Source organism: Aquarana catesbeiana, linkage group LG01, assembly GCF_042186555.1.
Source record: "Aquarana catesbeiana isolate 2022-GZ linkage group LG01, ASM4218655v1, whole genome shotgun sequence".
Taxonomy (NCBI): domain Eukaryota; kingdom Metazoa; phylum Chordata; class Amphibia; order Anura; family Ranidae; genus Aquarana; species Aquarana catesbeiana.
The window spans coordinates 309754176-309781702 of NC_133324.1; the positions used below are offsets into that span (position 1 = coordinate 309754176).

At 41.8% G+C, this 27527-nt stretch overlaps 1 protein-coding gene across 1 annotated transcript in view; it reads right to left on the minus strand.

The window, feature by feature from the left end:
• The window catches only part of SEZ6L (seizure related 6 homolog like), a 678351-nt gene that overhangs the window by 19320 nt on the left and 631504 nt on the right, over nt 1-27527 (minus strand). Inside the window, exons 14-15 of the mRNA XM_073629414.1 lie at nt 21575-21607; nt 16800-16914 (exon numbers count right to left, since the gene is read on the minus strand). Of these exons, the coding sequence (XP_073485515.1) occupies nt 16800-16914; nt 21575-21607 (148 nt within the window). The remainder of the gene's footprint in view (nt 1-16799; nt 16915-21574; nt 21608-27527) is intronic.

Below are 27527 nucleotides of genomic sequence, written 5' to 3' on the forward strand. Positions count from 1 at the left end.
AGGGAATGTAAATATCCCCTATGATAGCAATAGGTAGTGACAGGTACTCTTTTTTTAAAAAATTGGGCTCTATTAGACCCTAGATCTCTCCTCTGCCCTCAAAGCATCTGACCACACCAAGATCAGTGTGATAAAATGCTTTCCCAATTTCCCAATGGCGCTGTTTACATTCGGCGAAATCTAAGTCATGAAATGCTCGTAGCTTCCGGTTTCTTAGGCCATAGAGATGTTTGGAGCCATTCTGGTCTCCGATCAGCTCTGTGGCCAGCTGGCTGAATCACCGGCTGCATTCTCAGGTTCCCTGTTGGGACAGGAAAGCCAGAGAAAAACACGGAAGACGGTGGGGGAGGGGGGGGCATTCCCTCCCACTGCTTGCAAAAGCAGTCTAGAGGCTAATTAGCCGCTAGGATTGCTTTTACATGAAAGCCGACCGCTGGCTGAAAAGAATGATACCAAGATGATACCTAAACCTGCAGGCATCATTCTGGTATAACCACTCAAAGTCCAGCAACATACCAGTACGTTGCTGGTCCTTGTTAGGCATATATTGTAAACTTTTTTTTCATGCAGCCTGTGGGCTGAACGAAAAAAAGATATTGATCGGTGGGTATGCCCACCATTAGAATACCTCCCTTCATCCACCCACTTCTAATGATGGGCATACATGCACCATTTATATATGCCGAAGCATGGGGGCATCCTCCCGCAAAAGGCAGGAGCAAATCGCTCCTCCACCCACTACTGCCCCCACGCTTCGGCATATATGCTGAAGTATGTAACTGTGGTGGTGAAATCACCTCCGACAGCGTTGGAGTCACGGCTTTATATATCGTGGGAGCAAACGCTGTTGCTGTCAAGATAAATAAATCCGCGCTGCAACTGAATGGCGTACCTGCTAAGCAAATGATGGTTAACAATAAAACAAAGCAACATTACAGTATAACAGTAAGACTTACCATACCTGCAAAGCAAATACAAAAAAAAAAATAGTAAAAAATAAAACATTTAACGCAACCTGTGCCTAAAATATATATATGCCGAAGCATGGGGGCATCCTCCCGCAAAAGGCAGGAGCAAATCGCTCCTCCACCCACTTCTGCCCCCACGCTTCGGCATATATGCTGAAGTATGTAACTGTGGTGGTGAAATCACCTCCGACAGCGTTGGAGTCACGGCTTTATATATCGTGGGAGCAAACGCTGTTGCTGTCAAGATAAATAAATCCGCGCTGCAACTGAATGGCGTACCTGCTAAGCAAATGATGGTTAACAATAAAACAAAGCAACATTACAGTATAACAGTAAGACTTACCATACCTGCAAAGCAAATACAAAAAAAAAAAAATAGTAAAAAATAAAACATTTAACGCAACCTGTGCCTAAAATATATATATGCCGAAGCATGGGGGCATCCTCCCGCAAAAGGCAGGAGCAAATCGCTCCTCCACCCACTTCTGCCCCCATGCTTCGGCATATATGCTGAAGTATGTAACTGTGGTGGTGAAATCACCTCCGACAGCGTTGGAGTCACGGCTTTATATATCGTGGGAGCAAACGCTGTTGCTGTCAAGATAAATAAATCCGCGCTGCAACTGAATGGCGTACCTGAAAACAATAAAATGGTTACCAACAAAACACAGTAAACGGTAAAGTATGAAAAATCTGAAAAGGAAACATGGTAAAACATAATAACAATAAAACATTGCAGAATAGAATAGAGTAAAAAAGAGAAGAACAATAGAGAGAGAATAGAGAGAGAGAGAACAATAAAACAACAACTATTTTTGGTTTTTTTATTTTATATTTTTTTTTGTGTTTTTATTTTTTTTAATTTTTTTTAATTTTATTTTTTTACACTTTTTTTTAGTAACTTTTAACTTTTGTAACTTTTGTTCCAGGTTTGGGTCTCTCAAAATGCAATGGCATCTTGGGAGACCCTGTGTTAGTGTGCCTAGTCTGTGCAGTGCTGAACCCTACGCTAATACTCAACTAATGTATGGTAGCGTTCAAAGCATTCACCCATGCAAAGACCAGGATTGCCAGGACAGGAGGGACAATAAGTCCGGGTGTCACGCCTAAATCCGCGCTTGCTGCAGACACGACATCTTTTTTGGGGGGCTCGTTGGGTAGGGGTACTCGGGATGGCATAAATAAAATGCCGCTCATGCAGCCGGCTTACTGCATTTGGTTGGGGAAGGTGAGGTAGAGCACCGTCTGGAAACAGAAGGGCTCTGACGATCTCTTCCTGGAATTTAAGGAAGGATCCAGTCCGTCCTGAAGCTCTGTATAGCACATGAGCATTCAGCAAAGCCAATTGAAATAAGTATACAGACACTTTTTTGTACCAGCGTCTGGCCTTACGGGCAACTAAGTACGGCGCCAACAACTGGTCGTTGAGGTCCACCCCTCCCATATTAAGGTTGTATTCGTGGACACAGAGGGGTTTCTCCACAACACCAGTCGCCGTAGAAATTTGGGTCGTCGTGTCTGCATGAAGGGAGGTGAGAACGAAAACATTCTTCTTATCCCTCCACTTCATAGCGAGCAAATTATTATACTTCAAGCAGGCTCTCTCCCCCAGCCTAAGACGGGAATCTACAAGCCGCTGGGGAAAGCCCCGGCGATTAGGTCGCACGGTGCCACATGCTCCAATCTGCTGATCAAACAAGTGACTAAAAAGTGGCACGCTCGTATAATAATTGTCCACGTACAAGTGGTACCCCTTTCCGAATAAGGGTGACACCAAGTCCCACACTATCTTGCCAGCGCTTCCTATGTAGTCAGGGCAGTTTGTCGGCTCTACGTGACTATCTCTTCCCTCGTAAACCATAAATCTATATGTATAGCCTGTGGCCCTGTCACAGAGCTTATACATCTTGACCCCGTATCTGGCACGCTTGCTGGGAAGGTACTGTTTGAATGACAAGCGGCCAGAAAACTTAATCAGGGACTCATCAACGCAGACAACTTGATGGGGGGTAAACAAGTCTGCAAAACGTTGGTTGAAGTGGTTTACGAGGGGCCGAATTTTGTAGAGCCGATCGTATGCAGGGTCTCCACGAGGACGACAGAGTTCATTGTCGTTGAAGTGCATGAACCGCAAAATCTGCTCGTATCGTGCCCTGGCCATGGAAGCAGAGAACAAGGATGAATGGTAAATTGGGTCAGTGGACCAATATGACCGCAACTTACTCTTTTTATTCAACCCCATGAGGAGGGAAAGGCCCAGAAAGGTCTTAAATTCGGAGACCGTAATTGGTCTCCAATCTCTGGCAAGGGTGGACTGGGGCATAGTGGCGATGTGTTGACCAGCGTACAAATTGCTTTGGTCCACAATAGATCTATAGAGATCTTCGGTGAAAAACAGTGAATAAAAATCCAGTGGCATAAAGTCAACTGTTTCCACCTGAATTCCGGGTTGGCCAGTGAAAGGGGGAAGTACGGGTGCTGCAGAAGTGGAAGGTTCCCAATTCGGATTGGCCAATGCAGCAGGAAGGGCACTATGGGCACGACGGGCCTGTCTTTGTCTTCTTGGTGGCAGCGGGACACTACTACTGCTTGCCACCTCGCCAGCTTGAACTGCACTTATGGGACTCGCCACGTCACCACGTGATACTGCAGTGCTGGATGTACGACCAGGGTGTACTAGGCCGCTGGTGCTTGCCAGTTCACCAGAAGGAGTAGCGGCGCTAGTACTGCTCTGCTCCATACGAGAGCCCTGCGGTTCTTGCACTTCAAGGACAGCATAAGTTTGGGGTCTGGTACGCCTGACCCTAGCAGGGACCACAACTCTGTCGTCAGAGCTATCTGTCATGGAGCCGCTGTCCTCTACAGGTTCGTATTCTGAGCCTGAACTTGACAGATGAGTGACTTCCTCTTCACTATCTGTCATGCTCAGAATCCTGTAGGCCTCTTCACTAGTGTACCTTGGATTTGCCATTTTGGCCTCTAAATTTAGGGGTACACTAGTGAGACTCACAGGCAAAAAAGCTCCTGACTGTTGGCGACTGTATCAAAACGCTACCAAAAAACTGTTAGCGATCGCAGGGATCAGGCCTGACTCTGCGACCGCTGCAGTTATGTGTGCTTAGTGTTTTGTAAGTGTCAGTAATCGATCGATACTGCACTTGGGTGGGCTGGGCAGGGCTGGGCCGAGGAGCAAAACGCAGGTGCTAGCAGGTATCTGGGCTGATCCCGCTAACACTGCGTTTCAGGGAACCCTAAACTGCTGGGGAGTATAGATCTGATCGGATCAGATATCGATCCGTTCAGATACTATAGCACTAAGGGAGGTGTATGCTGCGTGCGTGGGTTTTAGCTGTACTGGCGCTAACCTGACGCTGCCTGGGGCGACGCAGACCTTATCAGATCCTAAAAACTATAAATCTATCACCGCCGGGCAATTAGGGGGTTAAACCTTTATAGGGTAATAAACGGCGGGTGCCCTAAAACTATAATAAACTGTAATAAACTGTAATAAACTACAAAAAACAAACTATCTAACCAGCGTCACCCGTAACACTTATACGGTGATCGCTGGTGAAAGGGTTAACTAGGGGGCAATCAGGGGGTTAAAACCTTTAGCAGGTAGTATATGGGGGTCCCTGTCGCTATAAAACACTGACAGCGAACCTATATACTTACCTCCCTAAACTAGCGTCACCTGTGTCACTAATACAGCGATCAGAAAAACGATCGCTTAGCGACACTGGTGACGGGGGGTAATCAAGGGGTTAACTTTTATTAGGGGGGGTTAGGGGGGTACCCTGGACCTAAGGGGGGTACCCTAGACCTAAAGGGGGCTAACCTAACTGCCCTAAAACTTTTAACTGACACAAACTGACACCAATGCAAAAAAAAAAAAAAATGCTATTGGTGTCAGAGTGACAGGGGGTACAGGGGGGTGATCAGGGGGTGATCGGGGGGTGATGGGGGGTGACAAGTGTGCCTGGCGTGTTCTACTGTTAGTGTAGTGTTGTGCAGACTTACTTGATGTCTTCTCTCCTCGGCGCGGCGACGAAAAGACCGGCTCAAGGAGAGATGACATCACTTCCTTTCCCTCTGTTTACATTACAGAGGGAAGGAAGCATTTTCATTCGCCGGGAGCGATCGGGAGGGGGTGGCCAACAATGGATGGCCTCCCCCTGACCTTTGATCGCCCGGGAAGAAATGGCGACCGCCTCGGGCACCGGGGGGGGGACCGATCGGTCCCCCCACCCGCGGAAGGCAAATCACGTACCCTGTACGTGATTTTGCCTGTCCGTGCCACCTTGCCGACGTACATCGGCGTGAGGCGGTCGTCAAGTGGTTAAGGTCTATTGGACACGAACATGAATAATCAAAAGTGCTAATTTTAAAGGCTTATATGCAAGTTATTGCCATAAAAAGTGTTTGGGGACCCGGGTCCTACCCCAGGGGACATGTATCAATGCAATTTTTTTTCGGGAGCAGTGATTTTTTTAAAGCTTAAAGTGAAACAATAAAAATGTAATATTCCTTTAAATATTGTGCCTGGGGGGTGTCTATAGTATGCCTATAATTTGGCGTATTTTTCCCGTGTTTAGAACAGTACCACAGCAAAATGACATTTCTAAAGGAAAAATTGTCATTCAAAACTGATCGCGGCTGTAATGAATTGTCGGTCCCAGCATTATAGATAAAACTCATTGAAAAAAAGAACATGGGATCCCCCCAAGTCCATTACCAGGCTCTTTGGGTCTGGTATGAATATTAAGGGGAACCCCAAACCAAAATAAAAAAAAATGCGTTGGGGTCCCCCTAAAATCCATACCAGGCCCTTCGGTCTGATATGGAAATTAAGGGGAACCCTGCATCAAATTTAAAAAAAAAATAGCGTAGGGGTCCCCCCAAAATCCATACCAGACCCTTATCCGAGCATGCAACCTGGCAGGCCGCATGAAAAGAGGGTGGAACGAGAGAGTGCCCCCCTCTTGAACCATACCAGGCCACATGCCCTCAACATGGGGAGGGTGCTTTGGGGTAGCCCCCAAAGCACCTTGTCCCCATGTTGATGGGGACAAGGGCCTCATCCCCACAACCCTTGCCCAGTGGTTGTGGGGGTCTGCAGGCGGGGGGCTTATCGGAATCTGGAAGCCCCCTTTAACAAGGGGACCCCCAGATCCCGGCCTCCCCCCCGTGTGAAATGGTAACGTGGTACAAGTACCCCTACCATTTCACAAAAAAGTGTCAAAATGTTACAAAAGACAAGACACAGCTTGGGACAAGTCCTTTATTAAAAAATAAAAAAATAAAAATGTCCCACGATGTCCATTCATCTTCTTCTATCACACTGCCTGCCGGAACCAAAAAGAAAAAAAAATCCGCAACCGATCCGCCTCCATGGGAGGCTCCCGCGGTATGACGCCTCTTTGCTTGTGACGGCTCTTATATAACTGAGGGTGGGGCCACACAGTGATGTAACCGGGTGACCCTGCCCCCTCTGACACCACGGGGACTTCCCCATGGCTTCCCCGTGGCGTCAGAAGGGGACAGGGCCAACCATTGTCTCTGATCTCTGCCACAAGCATAACAGCCTTGGTATGTGTACTGCCACCGCTTCCACAACTGAATGGGGTTATCATACACCTGTATGACAGCAACAATGTTCCTTATCACTGCCACACCAGTCGCAGTGTTGCAAAACCAGTGTATGCCAGCAACAGTGTTCCTGATTGCCATCACACAAATGTCACTAGCCCAATGAAAGCCAGTAACAGTGTTCCTGATCACTGTCACAACAGTGCCAGTGTCACCAGACCAGTGTATGCCAGCAACAGTGTCCCTAATCACCACTACTCCAGTCCCAGCTTCACCAGACCAGTGTAAGCCACCAACAGTGCTGCTGAACTGACCCATCTGCACATTCCACTGACTACATTCCTGTGAGACACCGGTCTCAGCCATCCCCTATGAACAGTTGTACACCTTGAACCACAGAACATCTATTGTTCATCCTTTTTTCAGCCTCCTGTACTTCCTAATCAGTGAACATAGCACTCCTTGGGATAGTCATTCACCAGTGGGCAAGGCTTGCTTGGTTTATAGGAACGGGTTCTTCTATAGGTGAAGCTACGCTAAGCTATATTCTCTGCCCACTCGTATGGAGCTGATAATTTCAGTACACTGTTTTTGATACAATTGGTTAATTTTTGTGATACACAAGATATGTCAGGTACAATTAGTCCACTGAAAAAGTCCCACACATGTAGTATCCCCATACCCAGGAGGAGTAGTAGAACCTATTTTGAGGTAAAATTCTAAGTATGCCCATGCTTTGTGTAAAAAAATATCTTAATAAATTGACAAGTTTGTGCAAAAAAAAAAAAATATTTCCTTTTAACATTTTCTGAAAGCTTGTAGCAAAAAAAATAAAGGCTTCAAAAGATTCAACACATTTCTTAAAAAAAAAAACTTGGGATGTTTACTCTTCAAAATTAGGTAATTTTGTGGGTGTTCCCACTGTTTCAGTGCTACAGGGCCTCCAAAAATGTGATTAAATGTGTAATTTATGCTCCTAGGAAACCCAAAGGTGCTCCTTGGATTTTGGGCCTCTCTATTTGACTAGGCTGTGAAAAAAGTCTCACACATGTGGTATCACCATGCTTGAGAGAAGGAGTAGTAGAATGTGTTTTAAGGGGTCATTCTAAGTATGTGTGTTAGAAACATCTTATTAATTAACAATTTTTTACAAAAAATAAATACATGTCATGCTTACGCATCCTTATGCAGTGTGGTTTAGGTCCTCAATCAATATTCAGACATTTCAGAACTAAAAGTGAAATGGAGCAATTTGCTATTGTTTTTGATAGTCTCAGAAAGTTTTTGCATCTCTGATACTCTATCTCCAGTGGGTAAGTAGCTGTATATCAGGATCGTTTTGCCTTCCAGTTTGATTGAATTTGTATCACTGGCTCTTACTCCTACACTTTAGAGGGTGAAAGTTGCTGCTGACCATATGGAAAAATCTGCCATTGTCATTGATTGGAAAATCAATATAATTAATACTGAAAATTCTTCTGGGCATACTTATGATTCTGCAGTTGCCCAGTCTGAGTCCCAAAGCTCTATTAAAACTTCTACTCTGTTGCCAGCTACTTAATTGCTACTCAGCTTTCTATGGAGTTCCCCGATCCTTGTTTTAAGTTATTCATGCTTCATTGATAGTTTACTCTTTCTCAGAGACTGTCTATGCCTTTCCGTACAAATAATTTGTGTTTGCCTAATGGTTATTAGGTATGTCTCTACTATAGTTACAACCCTTGCAATTGCAGCTTCATCCTTATTTTTTTTTTGTTTTAATTTGTATAATTGGAAAATGATACTCATACAAACTCTGAATGGACTTTAGTTGGTCTGTTATGGCTCTATGCCCAAAAATCAATAGCTCTTAGATGAAAGTCTGAGCCCTACGACATGAAAGCCCTTCTCCGTATTGGTGAATTTCATCTAGTCTTACCTATATATGGCAATCTGATATTACAAACCTCATTTCAAACCCCTCACATTTCTGTAAATATTTTATTTTATCCTTCAATGTGACAACACTAAAGAAATGTCACCTTGCTACAATGTAAAGTAGTGAGTATACAGCTTGTATAACAGTGCAAATTTGCTGTCCTCAACACACTCAACACACAGCCATTAATATCTAAATCGCTGTCAACAAAAGTGAGTAGACCCCTAAATGAAAATGTACAAATTGGGCCCAATTAGCCATTTTCCCTCTCCAGTATCATGTGACTCGTTAATGTTACAAGGTCTCAGGTGTGAATGGGGAGCAGGTGTGTTATTGCTCTCACTCTCTCATACTGGTCACTGGTCTCTAAGGATCTGAAAAAAAGAGTTGTTGCTCTACATAAAGATGGCATAGGCTATAAGAAGATTGCCAAGACCCTGAAACTGAGTTGCAGCATGGTGGCCAAGATCATACAGCGGTTTACCAGGACAGGTTCTACTCAGAATAGGCCTCGCCATGGTCGACCAAAGAAGTTGAGTGCATGTGCTCAGAGTCATATCCAGAGGTTGTCTTTGGGAAATAGATGTATAAGTGCTGCCAGCATTGCTGCAGAGGTTGAAGGGGTGGGGGGACAGCCTTTAAGTGCTCAGACCATTCGCCTCACACTGCATGAAATTAGTCTGCATGGCTGTCATCCCAGAAGGAAGCCTCTTATAAAGATGGTACACAAGAAAGCCCGCAAACAATTTGCTGAAGACAAGCAGAGTAAGTACATGGATTACTAGAACCATGTCTTGTGGTCTGATGAGAACCATGTCTTGTGGTCTGATGAGACCAAGATAAACTTATTTGGTTCAGATGGTGTCAAGTGTGTGTTGCGGCAACCAGGTGAGGAATATATAGACAAGTGTGTCTTGCCTACAGTCAAGCATGGTGGTGGGAGTGTCATGATCTGGGGCTGCATGAGTGCTGCCGGCACTGGGGAGCTACAGTTCATTGAGGGAACCATGAATGCCAACATGTACTGTGACATACTGAAGCAGAGCATGATCCCCTCCCTTCAGAGACTGGGCAGCAGGGCAGTATTCCAACATGATAACTACCCCAAACACACCTCCAAGACGATCACTGCCTTGCTGAAGAAGCTGAGGGTAAAGGTGATGGACTGGCCAAGCATGTCTCCAGACCTAAACCCCATTGAGCATCTATGGGGCATCCCCAAACAGAAGGTTTAGGAACGCAAGATCTCTAACATCCACCAGCTTGATGATGTCCTCAAGGAGGAGTGGAAGAGGACTCCAGTGGCAACCTTTGAAGCTCTGGTGAACTCCATGCCCAAGAGGGTTAAGGCAGTGCTGGAAAATAATGGTGGCCACACAAAATATTGACACTTTGGACCCAATTTGGACATTTTCACTTAGGAGTATACTCACTTTTTTTGCCAGAGGTTTAGACATTAATGGCTGTGTGTTGAGTTATCTTGAGGGGACAGCAAATTTACACTGTTATACAAGCTGTACTCTCACTACTTTACATTGTAGCAAAGTGTCATTTCTTCAGTGTTGTCACATGAAAACATATAATAAAATATTTACAAAAATGTGAGGGGCTTAAACACTTTTGTGAGATACTGTATATACACAGTATATATGTGCTGCACTGTGCTACCACATCTGCTTTGAATATACATACTGTATATATATATATATATATTTATATATATATATATATATATTTAATACGATTGCTTTGTAATCTATCAGGCCTAAATGCTGGGTTTCCTAATTAGCTTATTGATTTGTGTAGCTTCTCTAGATTCATAGGGAGATATGCTGTATGGGCACATATCACTGTTCCTAATTATTAAACTATTGAACACAGTGATTGCGATGCAAGCATTTGGCATACACAGTGCTCATATTATTGATAGTTTTTATAGGCCATATGTAATGCTTATAATACCAAATGTATTCTTTTGTATTGTATTTCACAAATGACCTATTATGCACATGTTGAAACTGTAGTTAATATGATGTGTATATACTGAAAACTGTCCACTAGATGTCAGCCTTGCCATACAATTTCATGAATTCATTCTTGATATTTTTCTGAACTAAAGAATATCAAGTGTTTATTTATTTATGCTTATGTGGTCTTATAAATAATAAAGTCAACATCTGATTAGTCTGGACATCGCTTTCATTTAGCCAGGCAATTGGTAGTCACTTGTCTGGGCTGTGGTTTGACATTAAACAGTCAACTGGTTGGCAGAGCTTGCTGGGTTATTCTCCTGGGAGTTCACAGTTTTTTTTGTGTTGTTAATCTCTATGTTTTCCCTGCTTCTGCTCTTTGGATCTTACTTCTGGGTGCTCCACCTTTCCAAATTCCATACACGTGCATCCGTGTTCCCTGTGTTTTCAAGCATGCTGTCTAGCTAGAAAGGAATGGCTGTCCACACCCATACAAAAATGTGCATTGCCACACATCCTGATTAGGCAGACTCCTTTGTAGGCAGGGCTATTTAGGGGTCACTATCTCTATATTGTTTTACCTGAAAGCCAACACAGACTTCTATGTCTGCACACATGTGCCTACATAGCAGGTCTGAGACCATTAACTCAAATTTATATAAACTCTCCCATATGCCTGGGGCACACTTTCATTGAGGTCTGCCATTATACTTGTGGTTACAGAATAAGGCTCAGGAGTTCTTAGCTTATGGGTCCCCAGGTCACCTAGCTTGTTGTGAGAGTAGTTATACTTGTATTATTCTTGTGGTTACAGGATAAGGCTCAGGAGTTCAGTTGAACACCTGGGGGTCCATAGCTTATGGGTCCCCAGGTCACCTAGCTTGTTGTGAGAGTAGTTATACTTGTATTATTCTTGTGGTTACAGGATAAGGCTCAGGAGTTCTTAGCTTATGGGTCCCCAGGTCACCTAGCTTGTTGTGAGAGTAGTTATACTTGTATTATTCTTGTGGTTACAGGATAAGGCTCAGGAGTTCAGCTGAACACCTGGGGGTCCATAGCTTATGGGTCCCCAGGTCACCTAGCTTGTTGTGAGAGTAGTTCTCAGGATGATGACTTCTTTTGTTACCCACCACAAGCTCCTAGGCTAATCAGGTTTGCACTTGTTACAAAAAGACACATTGTTCCCCAGGTATTGGCTGTGCATATTAAACCAAACTTCAATCCCAAACACTAATTCTTAGTCATTACATCAAACTGCACATAAGTGCACACAAATCCTACTATATAGTTTTTAACAATCCACAGCATTTAAAATAAGTACTGTTCCAAAGATATTGTAACCGTAACTTCATTGCAGTCCATAGAATTGGTAAGCAGTCCAATACAAGGGTGATTCTCTAGTAATATCCAGTAAAATAAAAGTGTGTGTGTGTGTGTGTGTGTGTGTGTGTGTGGGGGGGGGGCTGTTGGGGGATTGTGGTATTCACGATTACTATTACACTTTCTCAGCTCCTTCCTAGTTACCAAGGCCTACAACTCCAGGCTGGGCCTCTACTCTAAAGGGGAGAACCCCCACACAGCCTTCTTTTACATCCTGGCTTCACTCTTGCTGTATTGTAGTGACCACCACTATGTCCATGTCATCCCTTAAAATTAGGGGCAATCTCTTTCTGCCTACAGGATTTCAGAATAGAAGGAAAGTAACCCTTACTTTGCCTTCTTAGGGATAACATTTTCTATTCTTAATTTGCCATTTTACAGTTTGATAGACTTTGGGTGCAACCATTTCTTTTTGTTTTTCTAGCATTGCTTGAACTCCAATGCCCTCACCGTACCGTAATACTTGATTAATATTTACTACTGTGTTCGACATTTGGCTCTGGTTCATTTTGGCTGCAAACATTTGACTATGCTTTCAACTTCCTTCCTGCCTGGACCTTTGGCACTGTGCGCTCCTGACTCTGCTAGTTTACCAACAACTCTCTAGATTGCTGGTGCACTGACTACCCACAGCTTGTCCCTGCTGCCTAAGTTCCAAGGGGTACCTGATACCTATGCATGCACACAAAGCATCCTTGAAGGTAAAGACTGGTGCAGCAATGGTTGTAAGGCCACAGCTAATTCCTGTATCTTACAGATTAGGATTTTGAGCGGGCTGCAGGAGAAAGGTTTACACAGGTATATGTCAGACTGCAAGCAGCAGTGTCCTAGTAAGACTAGGGTTGATTTACTAAATCTGGAGTGTGCAAAATCTGGTGCAGCTGTGCATGGTATCCAATCAGCTTCTAACTTCAGCTTGTTCAGTTAAGCTTTAACAAAAAAATTGGAAGCTGATTGGTTTCTATGCAGCGCTAGATCAGATTTTGCACACTCTAGTTTTAGTAAATCAAGCCCACACTGTTCTGGAGCCATGAAGCTGGGTCTGAGTATGAGTGAACCAACACGACTTGATGGGCAACCCAGATTGCCTTGTCTTGATGGCTGTCTGAATGAATACCCATGCCCTCCCTGCATTGGGTTGCACTCAGGTTAACCAGATTGGCACCTTACTTACTCGTTTAAGGCTTACTGGACTTTAAAAGCAGCAGTTCTTCTGTGTATTTTAGTGCTTATCTGTAATGCACCTCGCAGTGAAAAGCACCTGAATAGAGAAAGTGTTTAACGCCCCTTTTACACAAAGGGTTCGATCAGGTCTGCCTGTCAGTTTTTCAGGCAAATCTGATCAGACCTTTCATTCACCCCTATAGAGCGACAGGTGTAAACAGACTCATGTTTGTTTACATCCGCCTACCTCCAATTCAATCCAGTCTACTAAAAACAAATGGAAAGGGATCCCTCCTCTTCAGTCTAAGCAGATCGGATCCCAGGGCAGTCGGGTGTAAACGCAGTCGGGTGTAAGCTCTGCTTTGATCAGCAGGGGATCAGCAGACAGGTTTCCCTGCTGATCCAAACATAGTCTGCCCTACATGAAAGGGGCCTTAAATGCAACTGTAACTAAATCTGTTTTTTAGTTTTTACCAAGAGTGAAGGTCAAGCTAAATCTCAAATTTTAAGTTGCCACCAGAACGGGACTAGAGAGAAACATCTTTTAACCTCCCTGGCGGTATGATTATTTCAGATTTTTGATGCTGAAAGCGGTACAATTATTTTGCATGAAAATTTGGCGTTTTATATTGTAGGCCTGTATATCTTAGGAATAACTCGCTTAAATCTGTCCAAACAAAAGTCTAGGGTATGATAAAGTTTGAAAAATGAAATCATAAATTATAATATAATAAATAACTATAAATAATTATAACAAATATTAATATAATAATAATAAAAAGTATTCAATAATGTAATCAAATCAAAAACACTGAAATTTACTGAGTTGCAGAATTGTCACTGTCATTACTTTCAGTGTTTGGTGACAGATTTCCCCACAAATCACTATCGCTCAATTCCGCAAGTGATTCTAATTTATTATCGCTGTTTTTCTTTTCAAAGTTTTTTTTATTGGCAACAGTCAGCAAATGATTACAGACAGTATCAGTTTAGCATAGAAAGCTTACGAAAAACAGAGTACAATTTGGTGGTTAATTTAACTAAAGCATATAGAGAGAGACAATACATAGTATGAATCAACAAAGATATCTTAAACAATCAGGTCAATAATATTGATTGCTATATCGTAGGGGGCTGAGGCCCTTTGAGGCGGATAGATTCCTTAAAGGTGGTACTCCGTAAGGAGGAGGTCGTGGTCTCAGCTAAACAGCATGTATCATTAAGCAATGTTACCTGTAATGATCCTAGGGTAAGGAAGGGGATTGGAAGGAGGGGAGGGTGGCAAGAAAAAGTAAGAGTAAGGAAGAAAAAGAGAAATATGGACAAAAGGAGAAGTGGCCGGATGACCCACATGGGCCGTCTATTAATTTAGAGTCATGTTCGTTAAGGGGGCAAGGAGGCTTAAGGTTCTAGTAGGTGTTTGTCAAAATCAGGAGGCAAAAAATGATCTACCCATGGGCGCCAGATTTTGAGGTGCTGAGGGATTTTATCGAGAATAGTGGCATCAATTTTGCTATGTATCATAGCCTGAGTAACCCTGTTCTTCACTTCAGCTATATGTAAAGTTGGGGTTTTCCAGGCTCTGGCTATTGTTTGCTTGGCGGCAGTAGTGAGTTGAAGGAGAAGACGTAGCTGTGCTCTAGTGTAGTCTTGTGGGAAGCTATTCAATAGAGCCAAAGAAGGGGCAGGATTAATAGGTATTTGAAGTAGTGTGGAAGCCATTTGGAATATTGTTGCCCGGAAGCGCTGCACCGTCGGGCAAGTCCACCATATATGTAAATGGGTGCCTCTTTCGCCACAGCCACAGAAACAGTCTGGTGGGTATGCAGGTAAGAATTTGGAGATCCTAACCGGGACCAAATACCACTGCATCATAACTTTATAGTTTGCTTCTAATGCAACAACATTCTGGGCTGAAATTTTGGTGTTAGACCATATACTTGACCAGTCTTCTAGGTCTAGATCTATACTTAAATCTTTGGACCACTGTAGAGCGTAGGATGGGAGTGTAGCTGTGGAGGATGCAAGGTGGGAGTAAAGACGGGATATGATGCCTGGAGCATGGGGGTCCGAGTCGCATAAACCCTCGAACACGGAAAGATTGTCCAGTTCCGAGTTTGAACCTACAACTGTTTGGACAAAGTGTGAGATCTACAGATAGCAAAAGCACTCCTGATGTGGGAGTTGAGCTTGTGCTTGTAGGGCTGGAAATGACTTCATAGCACTTCCCGTGACCAAGTCGTACGTGCGACTCAGACCAGCCCGGGCCCAGGCTTGTAATGAGGCTGGTTCGGTGTAGGCCAGATAGAAGAGTGGGTGGCCAAAGAAGGAGAGCAAAGGAGAGTGCGGTGATATTAATTTTAATGTTTTACGTAATTTGTCCCAGATTTTAAGAGAGTGCCGTGTTATAGGGTTAGTAATAGGGCCACGAGCACGGGGAGGTAGCCATAGCAAATTGGACACTCTGAGAGGGTGGAGATCTAGCTGACCCATAGAGGCGTTTTGACCTTTGCATGATAAAGTATAACTTGGGCCAGCTGGGCTGCCTGATAGTAACACAGAAAGTTGGGTACCCCTAAGTTTATTATAAAGCATGACGGATCATGAAATCCTGGGTTTCGTGGGTCCCCAAATATATTTGAACGCTCGATCTTGTATGACTCGGTAGAAATAGGGAGGGACTGCGATTGGGAGGACTCTGTAGAGATATAGGAGCTTGGGGAGCAGTGGTATTTTCACAGCTGCAATCCGCCCCAGCCATGAAACACATAGGGGTTGCCAATTGTTGAGCAGCGATGATAAGTGGTTCTACATAGGAAGATAGTTAATGTGGAATAGATGGGTCAGGTTACATTATTGCTGTTTTTTTAGCTGGTCTAAAACCACTTTTGATGTAAAAGGACGGTTTTGGTTGCTACGGACAATCTCCAGTTTCCAGGCAGAATAAACAGTATTTATAATCTAAAACTGCATGCAGGGCACTGGACAGACCACTAGGGACAAAAGGGATGTGAAATAAATTAATACAGTAATGTAATCTGTAAGATTACAGTGTACTGTATATGTATTGTGTTTTTTACTTTTTGAATTTGGTGCCATTCTCCGTCCCCGTGCGTCGCAACGCTCGCAGGGAACAGAGCTCGGTGCTATGATGAATCGAGCAGAGGATGGCTCACACACAGAGCAGGGAGGACATCGCAGGATCCTGGGGACAAGGTAAGTTTGCTGTACCTGGATCCTGTGATGCAATCCCGAGTGTGGCTCGGGGTTACAGCTTTTGGTGCTGAAACTCCACCCCGAGCCACACTCGAAAATACCATCAGGGAGGTTATTAGGGACACTAGCTCTGGTGAACCTGATGACATTTAGGAATTTTCCTAATTTTGGAGGGATTTCCTCCCACTTCCTGTTGTGGCTATAGGACAGGAAGCAAAGGGAAATCTCCCCATTGGCAAAAAAAACTGGCAGTGGTTATAACCCGCCCTTACATTATCCAAAATTAAAAAAAATGTTTTAGCTGTAGTTCTGCTTTAAGTGCAGTGCTATTCAGTCAGTGGTTTAAGAGTGCCTAAAAGGATGTCTTCGCAGTTACACTTCAATGAATCTGATTAGCAAATTTATGTTGCTCTGCGTGTTTTTCTATAGGGACCCCTTACTGTTTACTGTTGCCTCCAGCAGCAAAGAAGAACTGTCACCATGTGTGTGTTAATGACCTTTGTCAGCTAAATGTGACAGTAGGACTGCCAGTTGAAGGATACTGTGTGGATGATGGCACCTCTGCCCTATTCTGAGCCTGCATCACTGACTTACCTTGTAATATAAATGTATGCTCCTCCAAGCAAAATTGAAATGATGACAACAGGGATGAATATTGCTAATGCCATATTTCCTCCTTCTAAAGACGTTTCTGCAGCTGCTTCTGCCACTGTATAAAATACGGAACACACATCCATAAAGTTTGAGTCTCACATCAGACATACATTTTTAAGCACAATAAAATCACTAGGTACTGTGACCCTGACCAAATGAATTGAAAAAAACCCAAAAACGTATTGTATGCTCACTTGCAGTGTTTTTCTTCCAGTAAAATATTTTTCTTCACTTGCCCTTCACATGCACTTCACATGCTTGAAAATGTAACTACTCTATGAGAGTTCCCTATCACAGCCCTCTCCCTTATTGCATGTCACAGCCCTCTACTCTTCTGGGAGTGTCTAATAACTCTCTGTGCTGGCTCAGCCCCTCCCTTACTTCCCCCACCTTCCTACATAACCTTTTATGTAACAGTTGGGGAAGCAGTGAAGGGGAATACTAAAGAGGAACCTTTATTAACTTTTTATCCCAGAGGAAGCCTTGAAATAATTTTCCGGGCTTAGGGAACCCCTGCCTAAAATAAGTAATGAGGGGTCAGTGGGAAAAATGCCTCTTACTTTGGTGATAAGGGAAGAATTTCCGCCCTATATTTATGGTCAGAATGGCACACATGAAAGCTAAAAAGATCACTGGCATCATGCTTTCAGCTCTGGACCTGGAACTATCCAGGCATCAGATGGGAAATCAATCAATCACAGCTCAAGGAACCCCTAGCAACCTCTGGAGGAACCCTGGCATTTCACATAATCCTGGTTTGGAATGGCTGCTATATAGAGTTACTTGAGAGAGTTACTAAAATGGTAGTGCTGAATACCAGTCTCAGGGTTTTTGGATGTCTACACAAGGGAGGATTTTACAGCCATATAACATGCATCAAATATATTCAATGCACACAAAAAATTTCTTTGTGAATGTCTTTGCTTGAAAGACACAAGTAATACCCATAATGTTTGTAATATAGGTAAAATGTCAATTTCTACTTGTTTCCTTTTGCGGGGTAAATGTAAAATTCTCTAACATTCAATTTCAAGAGAAAATAGCCTAAGCACATTCGATCAATGCAGAAAATAAGTTAACACAATAGGCTAAGAACATTCAACCAGAAAAGATGTATGTAAGAGATGTATTTATAAAGAATGGCAGAGTTCTTCATTCTGTGAAACTACATGTACATTTGTGCTGTGCAAATGGGGGCAAAAACAGAAGTTAATAGGCTATTTTTACTCTAGGTTGAATGTTTTTTATTTTTATTAGGAAAAGAGGGAATCAGGAAAATACAGCATTATGACTGCTAGAAGGAACTGATGATCATAGTAAAAAAGTATTTAAGTGAAATGAATCAGCTGCTGCAGAGACTGAACTACTATACCGAACCGATTATGTATTATGTGTCAATTTTGTATAGCAGTTTCCTCCCTGCAGTACTCAATTAGTTACACCAGCCTTTTTTGTTTATCCCCAAGGGGAATCCCTGCTAAAACGAATTTATTAGGAGCCAGTGAACCCCTTATATTGGTGGTTAGGCCCTTTTCACACTTGTGCAACCTGAATGTTTCACGACTTTGACGTGACTTTGACGTGACTTTGGCACGACTTCGGCATGACTTGGACGTGACTTGAGGCAATGCCTGTGTAATCTTGAGGTCTATGGACCTCAAGTCGCATCAAAGTCAGACCAAAGTACTGCAGAGACTACGTTGAAGTCGCACAGATATGAACGGTACCCATTGGAATTCATGGGGTATGACTAAGCAGGACAAGTCGCACAAGTGTAAAAGGGGCATAACTGTCATTGTCAGAATACCACCCTTACAGACAGTGAAAAAGATCATAGGTATCATGCAGCTGACTTTTTCAAATGACGTTGGCCCTGAACTATGCAGTAACCATCAAGTTGGTGGAAAATCAGTTACTGCTCAATGAACTCTTAGCAACCTATGGAGGATCCCTGGCTGAGCAAATGGATATGTCACCACAAGGTGGTACTGCGGACACCAATATGATAAACTGTGCCACGTCCTATAATTGACCAAGGAATAATTGCAGACAGAAAAAGGACTTTTAAGGCACCAAAACTATAAACTATTTAAAATTGTCCATCTTTAGTAAAAAAATGTATATATTTTTTAGCAAACCTTTTGGGGTAGAATGTTATACCCTTAGAATTAATACATCTGGGAATTACCTACCTTTAACCTTGTTTTTATATTTATCATTTTTGAATAAAGATGGATAATTTTAAATAGTTTATAGTTTTGGCGACTTAAAATTCAATTTTCTTTCTGCAATTGAACCCTGGTTGAGAATGGCTGCATTACAGTCAGTGGAATCTTCATACACCTAGCAGAGGTCTACCTCATAATATTTCCTCTTCTGGTCAAATGTTCTTAACCTATAGTGTTAGGCTATAGTCTCTATTGGTTGAATGCTCTTTACCTCTTCTGGTCAAATGTTTTTAAAACTATTTTTTTTTAGGGTTGAATGTTAAAAAATTAGTTACATTTGCCCTGCAAAAGGCAACATAAAAAAGCTGACATTTCATAAACATTACAAGCATTATGGGGATTAATAGTGACTTTTGCGTGAATGCTGAGACATTAGCCCTGAAATATTTTTAATAAATAGACCCATAATCAGTGAAGATTTTTGATGAAATAAATGGTCTGCTGATAGGGTCTCATTTAAGAAATGAGAAAGAAATATTTAGCATTTGTGAAAGTCTACTTTTAAGTTTTACTGTGACAACTGCCTTCTCATTCACCCACTTGTTGCCTGGCTCGTCTCTGACCTTTGTTGCGATAACTTGTTGGCAATACTTTGGCACTTGGTATTGTGGAGGATAAGGGCCCTTTCACACTGAGGCGGTTTGCAGGCTCTATTGCGCTAATAATAGCGCCTGCAAACTGCCCCAAAAGTGCCGCTGCTTTGTCTCCAGTGTGAAAGCCCCGAGGGCTTTCACACTGGAGCGGTGCGCTAGCAGGATGGGAAAAAAAGTCCTGCTAGCAGCATCTTCGGAGCGGTGAAGGAGCGGAGTGTATACTGCTCCTTCACCGCTCCTGCCCATTGAAATTAATGGGACAGCGCGGCTATACCGCCGGCAAAGCGTCTCTGCAGAGGCGCTTTGCGGTGGTATTTAACCCTTTCACGACCGCTAGCGGGGGTAAAACCACCCCACTAGCGGCCGAATACCGACCTTCGACGCCGCCCCCGCCACAGTGTGAAAGGGCCCTAAAACAGGTGTTTTTTTTGTTGTTGTCCTTGTTCTGCATGATGACATGATGGAACTTCAGTAAAGGTCATTCTCTAATGCTTTAAATATTCTTGAATTGTCTTGTTACCATGCTGTAAAACTGTTGATTCTTTCTAGTAAAAACAGCTGTGATATTTTTGTATGTTTTTTGTTTGTTTGCAATTGTTCATAGGCATAGAATAGGGAAAGGTTAGAAAGCCTGGTTGCTATCTGTGTTTTGGTTATTGAGATTCCTTCTCTCTATTTTGTTCTAGTCTCCATTGTTGCTGGGTCTGAAAATGAGAGAAAGTCTAACATTTTGAGTTGTCAACATAACAGGAATAGAGGGGAAGTCTTTGTTTCTGTGACAATTATCTACGAAGAGATTTTCTCTACTTTGGAGAGATTTCATCCCATTTTCAATCAACCAGATAGGAAGTGAAGGGAAATCTCCCCAATGGGACACAGATGGAGAAAACTGGCAATGATTTTAATCCTTACCTACTCAATACAAAAAAGGATATTGGCTTTAGATATACTTAGGGGTTGATTTACTAAAACTGCAGAGTGTAAAGTCTAATGCAGCTCTGCATAGAAACCAATCAGCTTCCAGTTTTTTTTTTTTGTGAAAGCATAATTGAGCAAGCTGAAGTTAGAAGTTGATTGGCTACCATGCACAGCTGCACCCGATTTTGCACTCTCTAGTTTACTAAATCAACCCCCTAATGTCACTGTTTAAAATGTATTAAGAGCTTTGGAAATATAGAATGTCTAATGCATTAGCTAAATTTGGGATATCATGTGAAAACCACATATTTTTTTTTTTTAGGGAATCAAGTCTGCTATCTTTAAAGAATTGGGAACAACAAATAACACATGTAAAAGATCCTAAAAACCACTTGACAATTTAATGGAGAAGTCATGATGGCAGCTTGACCCCATAATGACATAGATGATACCTCTTAAGAACTTTAAGGTGGTCATACATGGCAGACATTGCTGCACCCCGGATAGGTTTCTTTTTTTTTTTTTTACCAACATCTCACAGTATATTGGCAAGAGTAAATGCACTGGGGGCCAAGAAGAATTGTGTCTTTTTCTCAAATCAATGAGGTATTATTCTCTACTAATTCATAACAGATAAGCTGCTGCCACGCTAAACTACATATTACAAGAAAATAGGGACTATGGGAAGGATATGCTGGGTCACAATTTTTGAAATAGTTCATTTTATTTACCAAAGTATGACCACATTAAAAATGTAAATATTCTCCATTTCCATTCAACTTATCATTTTTAATGATGGGTGGATTTTTAAGACTCGTTTACATATGCATTTTTGGGAGAAAAAAAAAATGTATTGGTAATTTATGCCAAACTGCCAAAGCAATTGTACAGGTGAAAACATGACCTTTCCATTCATGCTGCTGGCATTTGCTAAAGAGCACATATTCCATTTGGTTGCATAACTTCAGACACTTACCTTGTAATGCATGTTCAAACCTGTCCTGTGTAGCTAGAGAATATAAAAGGGAAAATCAGTGACTTTTAAAATATGTTTTGTGAAATGGCTTTTTATAATAGTCATAACAGTTTATATGCAGAGCTGATATGAACCAGTGAAGCTGACTTCAAAATGTTGCGTAAACAAATTTTATTCAATTTGACTTTGCATTTCACATTTGATAAGACAAGTCAAAGACGAAGACTTACATAGTTACATAGTTGCATACAGTTCAATTTAATTCCTTGTTTTCCTCCAGATTACACATTCAGAAGATAACCTAAGAGGTAGGTGTGCATAATTTAGAGTTGCAATTCTATAGCAATAACAAAACTGGAGGAAAGAATAGCTTTTGTGTTTACACAACAGACAATACAATTTTATCTGGAATACTGTATTTGGAGTGGAATTGTTTGTAACCACCGCCTAGGTTTAAGGTACACGGGACGTTTTAAAACCTCTCCTGAATGATTTAACTTGACAGAGAGTAACCCACATTTAAAAATGTCCGTTTTGCCATAAGTGCATGCTGCGTTTTGAAGCGTTTAGCGCTTTAAAAAAAATAATGTAATCTCCATTAAAAACACCTGTAAACGAAACGCAGCTAAATGTGAGTTACAGGCATTTTGCTTTTCAAATGCCTCTGAACATCCGTCCTGAACGTATTTTTTTGGTTTCCTAAAAATGCTTCTAAACTCAACTGCCTAAAAACAACTATAAACGACCCTGTGTACATGTACTGATACTCATGATCGGATTTTCCAAGGCAAATGCGATGCGGCCGCTGAACCCTTGGTTCTCTCTGGTGCTGGCATCACAAGCGTGGGCACCCATCTATGACAGCTTGCGCAAGTCGCGCTGCGCCTTCTTAATGGCCGGGCAATCTTCTGGAACCTGTGACGTGAGGGGGGAACTTCCGCTTGAGTCGCCCAGGCGGCCCGAGCGGATGTGGGAGCTGGGTACAGGCCAGGGGGTTAGGAGTCCTTAAAGCGGAAGTTCCACTTTTGGGTGGAAGTCCACTTTAAGCTCAGTTACTGCTTGTTAAGAATATGTTAATAATTGATTAGTGGTAGCCTTGCTACAAGTTCACTTTAATGTAACCAAGTACTAACAACAAATGACAACAGAAACAATAGCCAGATGCTTTTCTGTGTCCTCCATCAGTAGGAATAATTTAATCTTCTATCTTATAAATACACAAGGATCACAATATTTCAGCAAACACAGCTTATTAGTAGCTAGCCTATTTTTTAGCTTAAAATCACAGTATATCTATAATACTGGTTATTCAATAGGAGGAATATCAAAGCACTGCCAGCTTCAATTCTCTTGGAATCAATACATCAAGAATAAGGTTTCCATGCAAAGAAGTGCGTGCATGTTCTTGGCTGTCGAGTTTCGAAGATCGTATAACACTGCGGGTGTCATTTATCAACCTGTTACTGATTAATGAGGTTGTTCTGGCTGCAGGTTTAGTCTATTTGAATGGGAGCTGAAGACAGAACAGCCACATTAAGCAATAATGGAGTTTGATGACTTGTAACTCCTCCTATTGCTCTATATAAATACTCCATAAAGAAAGCAGCTGGGTCAATTACACTAAAGCATTGAGTCTAAAAGATGTGTTGAAAATACTTCTTGTTTCCCGTAACCCTCCATTGACCACAGAACATGTTAAGAAATGTAATGAGATAACTGAAACATTTATGTTAAAGGAAGGAAACTTCATGTAGAGTGAATTCCCATTTTCAGATAAAAGAAAAGATTACCTAAAAAAGAGCTATAGCACCACTACCATCCAGAATTGCAAAGTTTTTATATATGTACAAAACCATATATTTCATATGATATGTTGTCAGTCACTTTAGAATTTAGAATAAAGAGGTCTGAATGCAGTGATATATATATATATATATATATATATATATATATATATATATATATATATATATATATATATATATATATATATATATATATATATATATATATATTACTTGTAAACATTTTCGGTTTTTAACTTTTTTAGCAAATTTTGTAAATATTAAAGCATACCACTGTTCTTTTCCCCCCTGCAAGGTAAAGTCAAAATGTGCTAATATGCATCGCATACTAGCACATTATGTGAAACTTACCCTTTAAACAAATCTGTTCCAGCTCCGTGATGTCAGAGCTGCAGGGGCTCCCATCTTCACCCGTCTTGCTTCCGGGTTCGTAGGCTCTGTGACTGGCCGGAGCCGCGATGACATCCGTCATACGTGCGTAAGCCGCTGCTCACAGCACAGGAATGGCACGGGTGGCCATTCCTTCAGAGCGCATGCGCTAGTGATGTCACTGGCTGCATGTAATGTAAATATCTCCTAAACGGTGCACATTTTGGAGATATTTACACTACCTATAGGTAAGCCTTATTATAGGCTTACCTATTGGTAAAAGCCAGTAAAGGAAGTTTACTTCCTCTTTAAATACTGCATTTGAATAACTAATATTTACTACTTGCCTACAGGAGGTGGAACTTTCAAGGCCACTCTGCAGCCTTTTGTCAAATTGCCTTCGTCTTATGAATAGATCTAAATAGATGAATATCTTATTACAGAGACACAGCTGAATGAGTTAAAGGAGAGGAATTCTTCTGGTAGATCAGCAATTATTTGAAAAATAAAATACAAACTTATAAACATTCAATAATGTGTATTAATCTGACGAGAAACTGTTATAGTTTCCCTTTAATACACCCATAGATACATGCTTCTGTTTTCATCTGGATCAGGCAACAATCTCATGTCAACCTTTTCTGAAGCACAGGCGGTCAACTGGAAAGGTTTGAGAACTCTATCTAATCACTATTGTTTCTTTGTAGATAATACAGTGCTAAAAAACCTCGACATAGACATAAAATCATTTGGCTTGGTCTGTTCCTGACAGGTAAATAGGTAACTTTTGAGATTTGTAACCAGAACTTAAATCTTATTTTAAAATAAGAGTGTATATCTTTAAAAGACAACTTCATTTTACTATGGTCCCAGCCATAGGAATGAATGATGCTTATTACATGCATGTGCAGTACAAGTTAGATTGTGCATGGTAGCCAATCAGATTCAACTTCAGCTTGTTTAATTAAGCTTTGACGAAAAAAAAACTGGAAGCTGATTTCTATGCAGAGCTGCACCAGATTTTGCACTCTCCAGTTTTAGTAATTCAACCCCTCTATTTGGTGTTGGAAGCTGTAAATGGCTTCAACTGAGAAGTGTGAAGGAAGATTTCAAATACAACTTCACCGAAGTGAAGTTGTCCTTTAACCACTTGCTTACTGGGCACCTAAACCCCCTCCTGCCCAGACCAATTTTCAGCTTTTAGCTTTGTCGTTGAACGACAATTGCGCCGTCATACAACACTGTACCCAAATGAAATATTTATCATTTTTTTCCCACAAATAGAGCTTTCTTTTGGTGGTATTTGATCACCTCTGGGTTTTTTTATTTTTTGCTAAAATTTTTTTTAAAAAGACTGAAATTTTTTAAAACAAATACAAAACTGTTTTATATTTTGTTAATAAATTTTGCAAACAATGATAATGTTTCTCCTTCACTGATGTACACTGATGAGGCTGCACTGATGGACACTGATAGGCTGCACTGATGGGCACCGATAGGCTCCATTGATGGGCACTGATAAGGCGGCACTGATGGCACTAATAGGCAGCACTGGTGGGCACTGATGAGGTGGCACTGGTGGGTACTGATAGGTGGCATTGTGGGCACTGATGGGTGGCACTGAAGGGCACTAATAGGTGGCACTGATAGGTGGCAGTGATGGGCACTGATGTCTGGCAGTGATGGGAACTGATGGGTGGCAGTGATGGGCACTGATCAGCACTGGTAGGTGACACTGATAGGCAGCACTGCTAATTGGCACTGATGAGGCACTGATTGGCACCACTGGCGGGCATTGATAGGTGGCACTCATGGGCATTGATAGGTGACACTGATTGCTGACACTTATGCATTGGTGGGCACTGATTCGTGGCACTGTGGGCACTGGCAGGTGGCACTGGCAGGCAGTACTGGTGGGCACAGATGAGGTGGTTTTGCCTCTTCCTCTTCGGGACCGATGTCTCTTGCACAGAAGCCGGTGATTGACTTTTTTTCTCCTCGCGCTGTCAGCGTGAGCAGAAAAAAAAAGATTACCGATCTTTTGTTTACATCACGTGATCAGCTGTCATTGGCTGACAGCTGATTACGTGGTAAGGGGGCCGGGATTGGCCCCTTACTTTGATCTGTGATCAGCTGAGTCTCATTGACTTGGTGATCAAAGCGCACACCATGCGCGCCCTGCAGGGGGCATGTGGGGAGCGTGCAAAGGGGAGGACGTCCATTGACGGCCTCCCAGCAAAGTAGGTCCACGCTGTAGCCGTTATTCAGTTATAGCGCAGATCTGAAGGGGTTAAAACTCTAAAGAAATTTTGGCTTAGTCTGGCTGGTTTCATTAAATATTATAATGCACAGTGCTTCCTCCTATGAGAAAGTACAATAATTAAATCTATAGACGTATTGATAACGCCAATATAAGCTTACCTGACAAATGTAATTTCATGTTGTGAGTTTTGCCTGTCTGTTGACCATCTCTTTCAACAACTTCCTGGATATCCTGCATGTTTTGCAGCTTCTCCTCTGCTGTTTACTACATATCCAATGGTACCTTGCTGCCTGCAAGCAGTGATTCCTTTACTGACTACACCTCCTGAAACTCCTCCTCTCAGCACCGCTGTTCAGAAGGTAGGTTCTGTGAAATGTGTGACACAGCACTGCCTACTCACAGGGCATAGTAAATACATGTCACAGAATTCAAGGAAGCAAATGTGTGGGGATCTTTACAACGTATGATTACAAACTTCAAGATCATTTACATTAGAAGTAGGCTAAAACCTAATTGAAATACAATGTGGAAATTAATATATGATTTAAAATTGTAATCACTCTTTTATTGTTATCAAACTGGGATTCTCAGTGGTACCAATAACACATCAAAAACTTTCATAAAACCTTAGTTTTGTACAAAATATTATATTAAAAATGTCTCAGACAAATCAATAAAGCAAATACATTATGCAAACACTCCCTGGGCTCATTGCCACTTCAATTGTCATTTAATACCATTGAGTTTGTTCATTAATAAGTCTCCATTAGGTAAAGCAATCTGGGTGGAGATAGTGATGTATTTACAATAATTACACAACCTGCTGAACGTGCCATATCTCTTACACATGGATCATCCCATTTTTATCCAAAATAGAGGCTCTTCACTACCTTATCTCCAATATGTGTGGCTTTTTTCTCCTAGGCTTCCATCCCATAAACAGCCACCTTTAGGTCCTTCTTCAATAAATACCAAATAATTCAAAACTTGCAATACATATTTGCACTGTCTAGTGTATCAAGTAACTGGATGTGGCTTTTGCGTAAATAATTAATGATTCTCATGATTTTGATTTACCTTTTTTTGAGGATTGGCATTTCTTGAGTAGGGTTTAAATAACTATTATATTCCATAAGGAATCATCTTAGGGGGTGAGGGGATTTGTGGGTCCCTTTTCTCCTTCTGGTAGTTCAATTAAACGCTTTAAGATTTTAGGCTCAAGGACCATCCCATCTTGTAGTGTTTTTAGACATACTGTATAAACACGTATTTGCTTTATTGATTTTTTAATATAATATTTTGCACAGTAAAAACTAAGGTTTTATGGAAGTTTTTGTTATTGGTATCATTGAAAAAGCCTGGTTGTAGAGTAGAGTGGATTTGCTAATCATACGATCTTATGGGGATTGTGGGTGCCAAAAGTATTGATTCGATTTTAACGATAGATATGCTTTAACCTTTAAAATGAATAGTAAAAATGATTGACAAATCGATTCAGAAAAATGACATCTCTTGT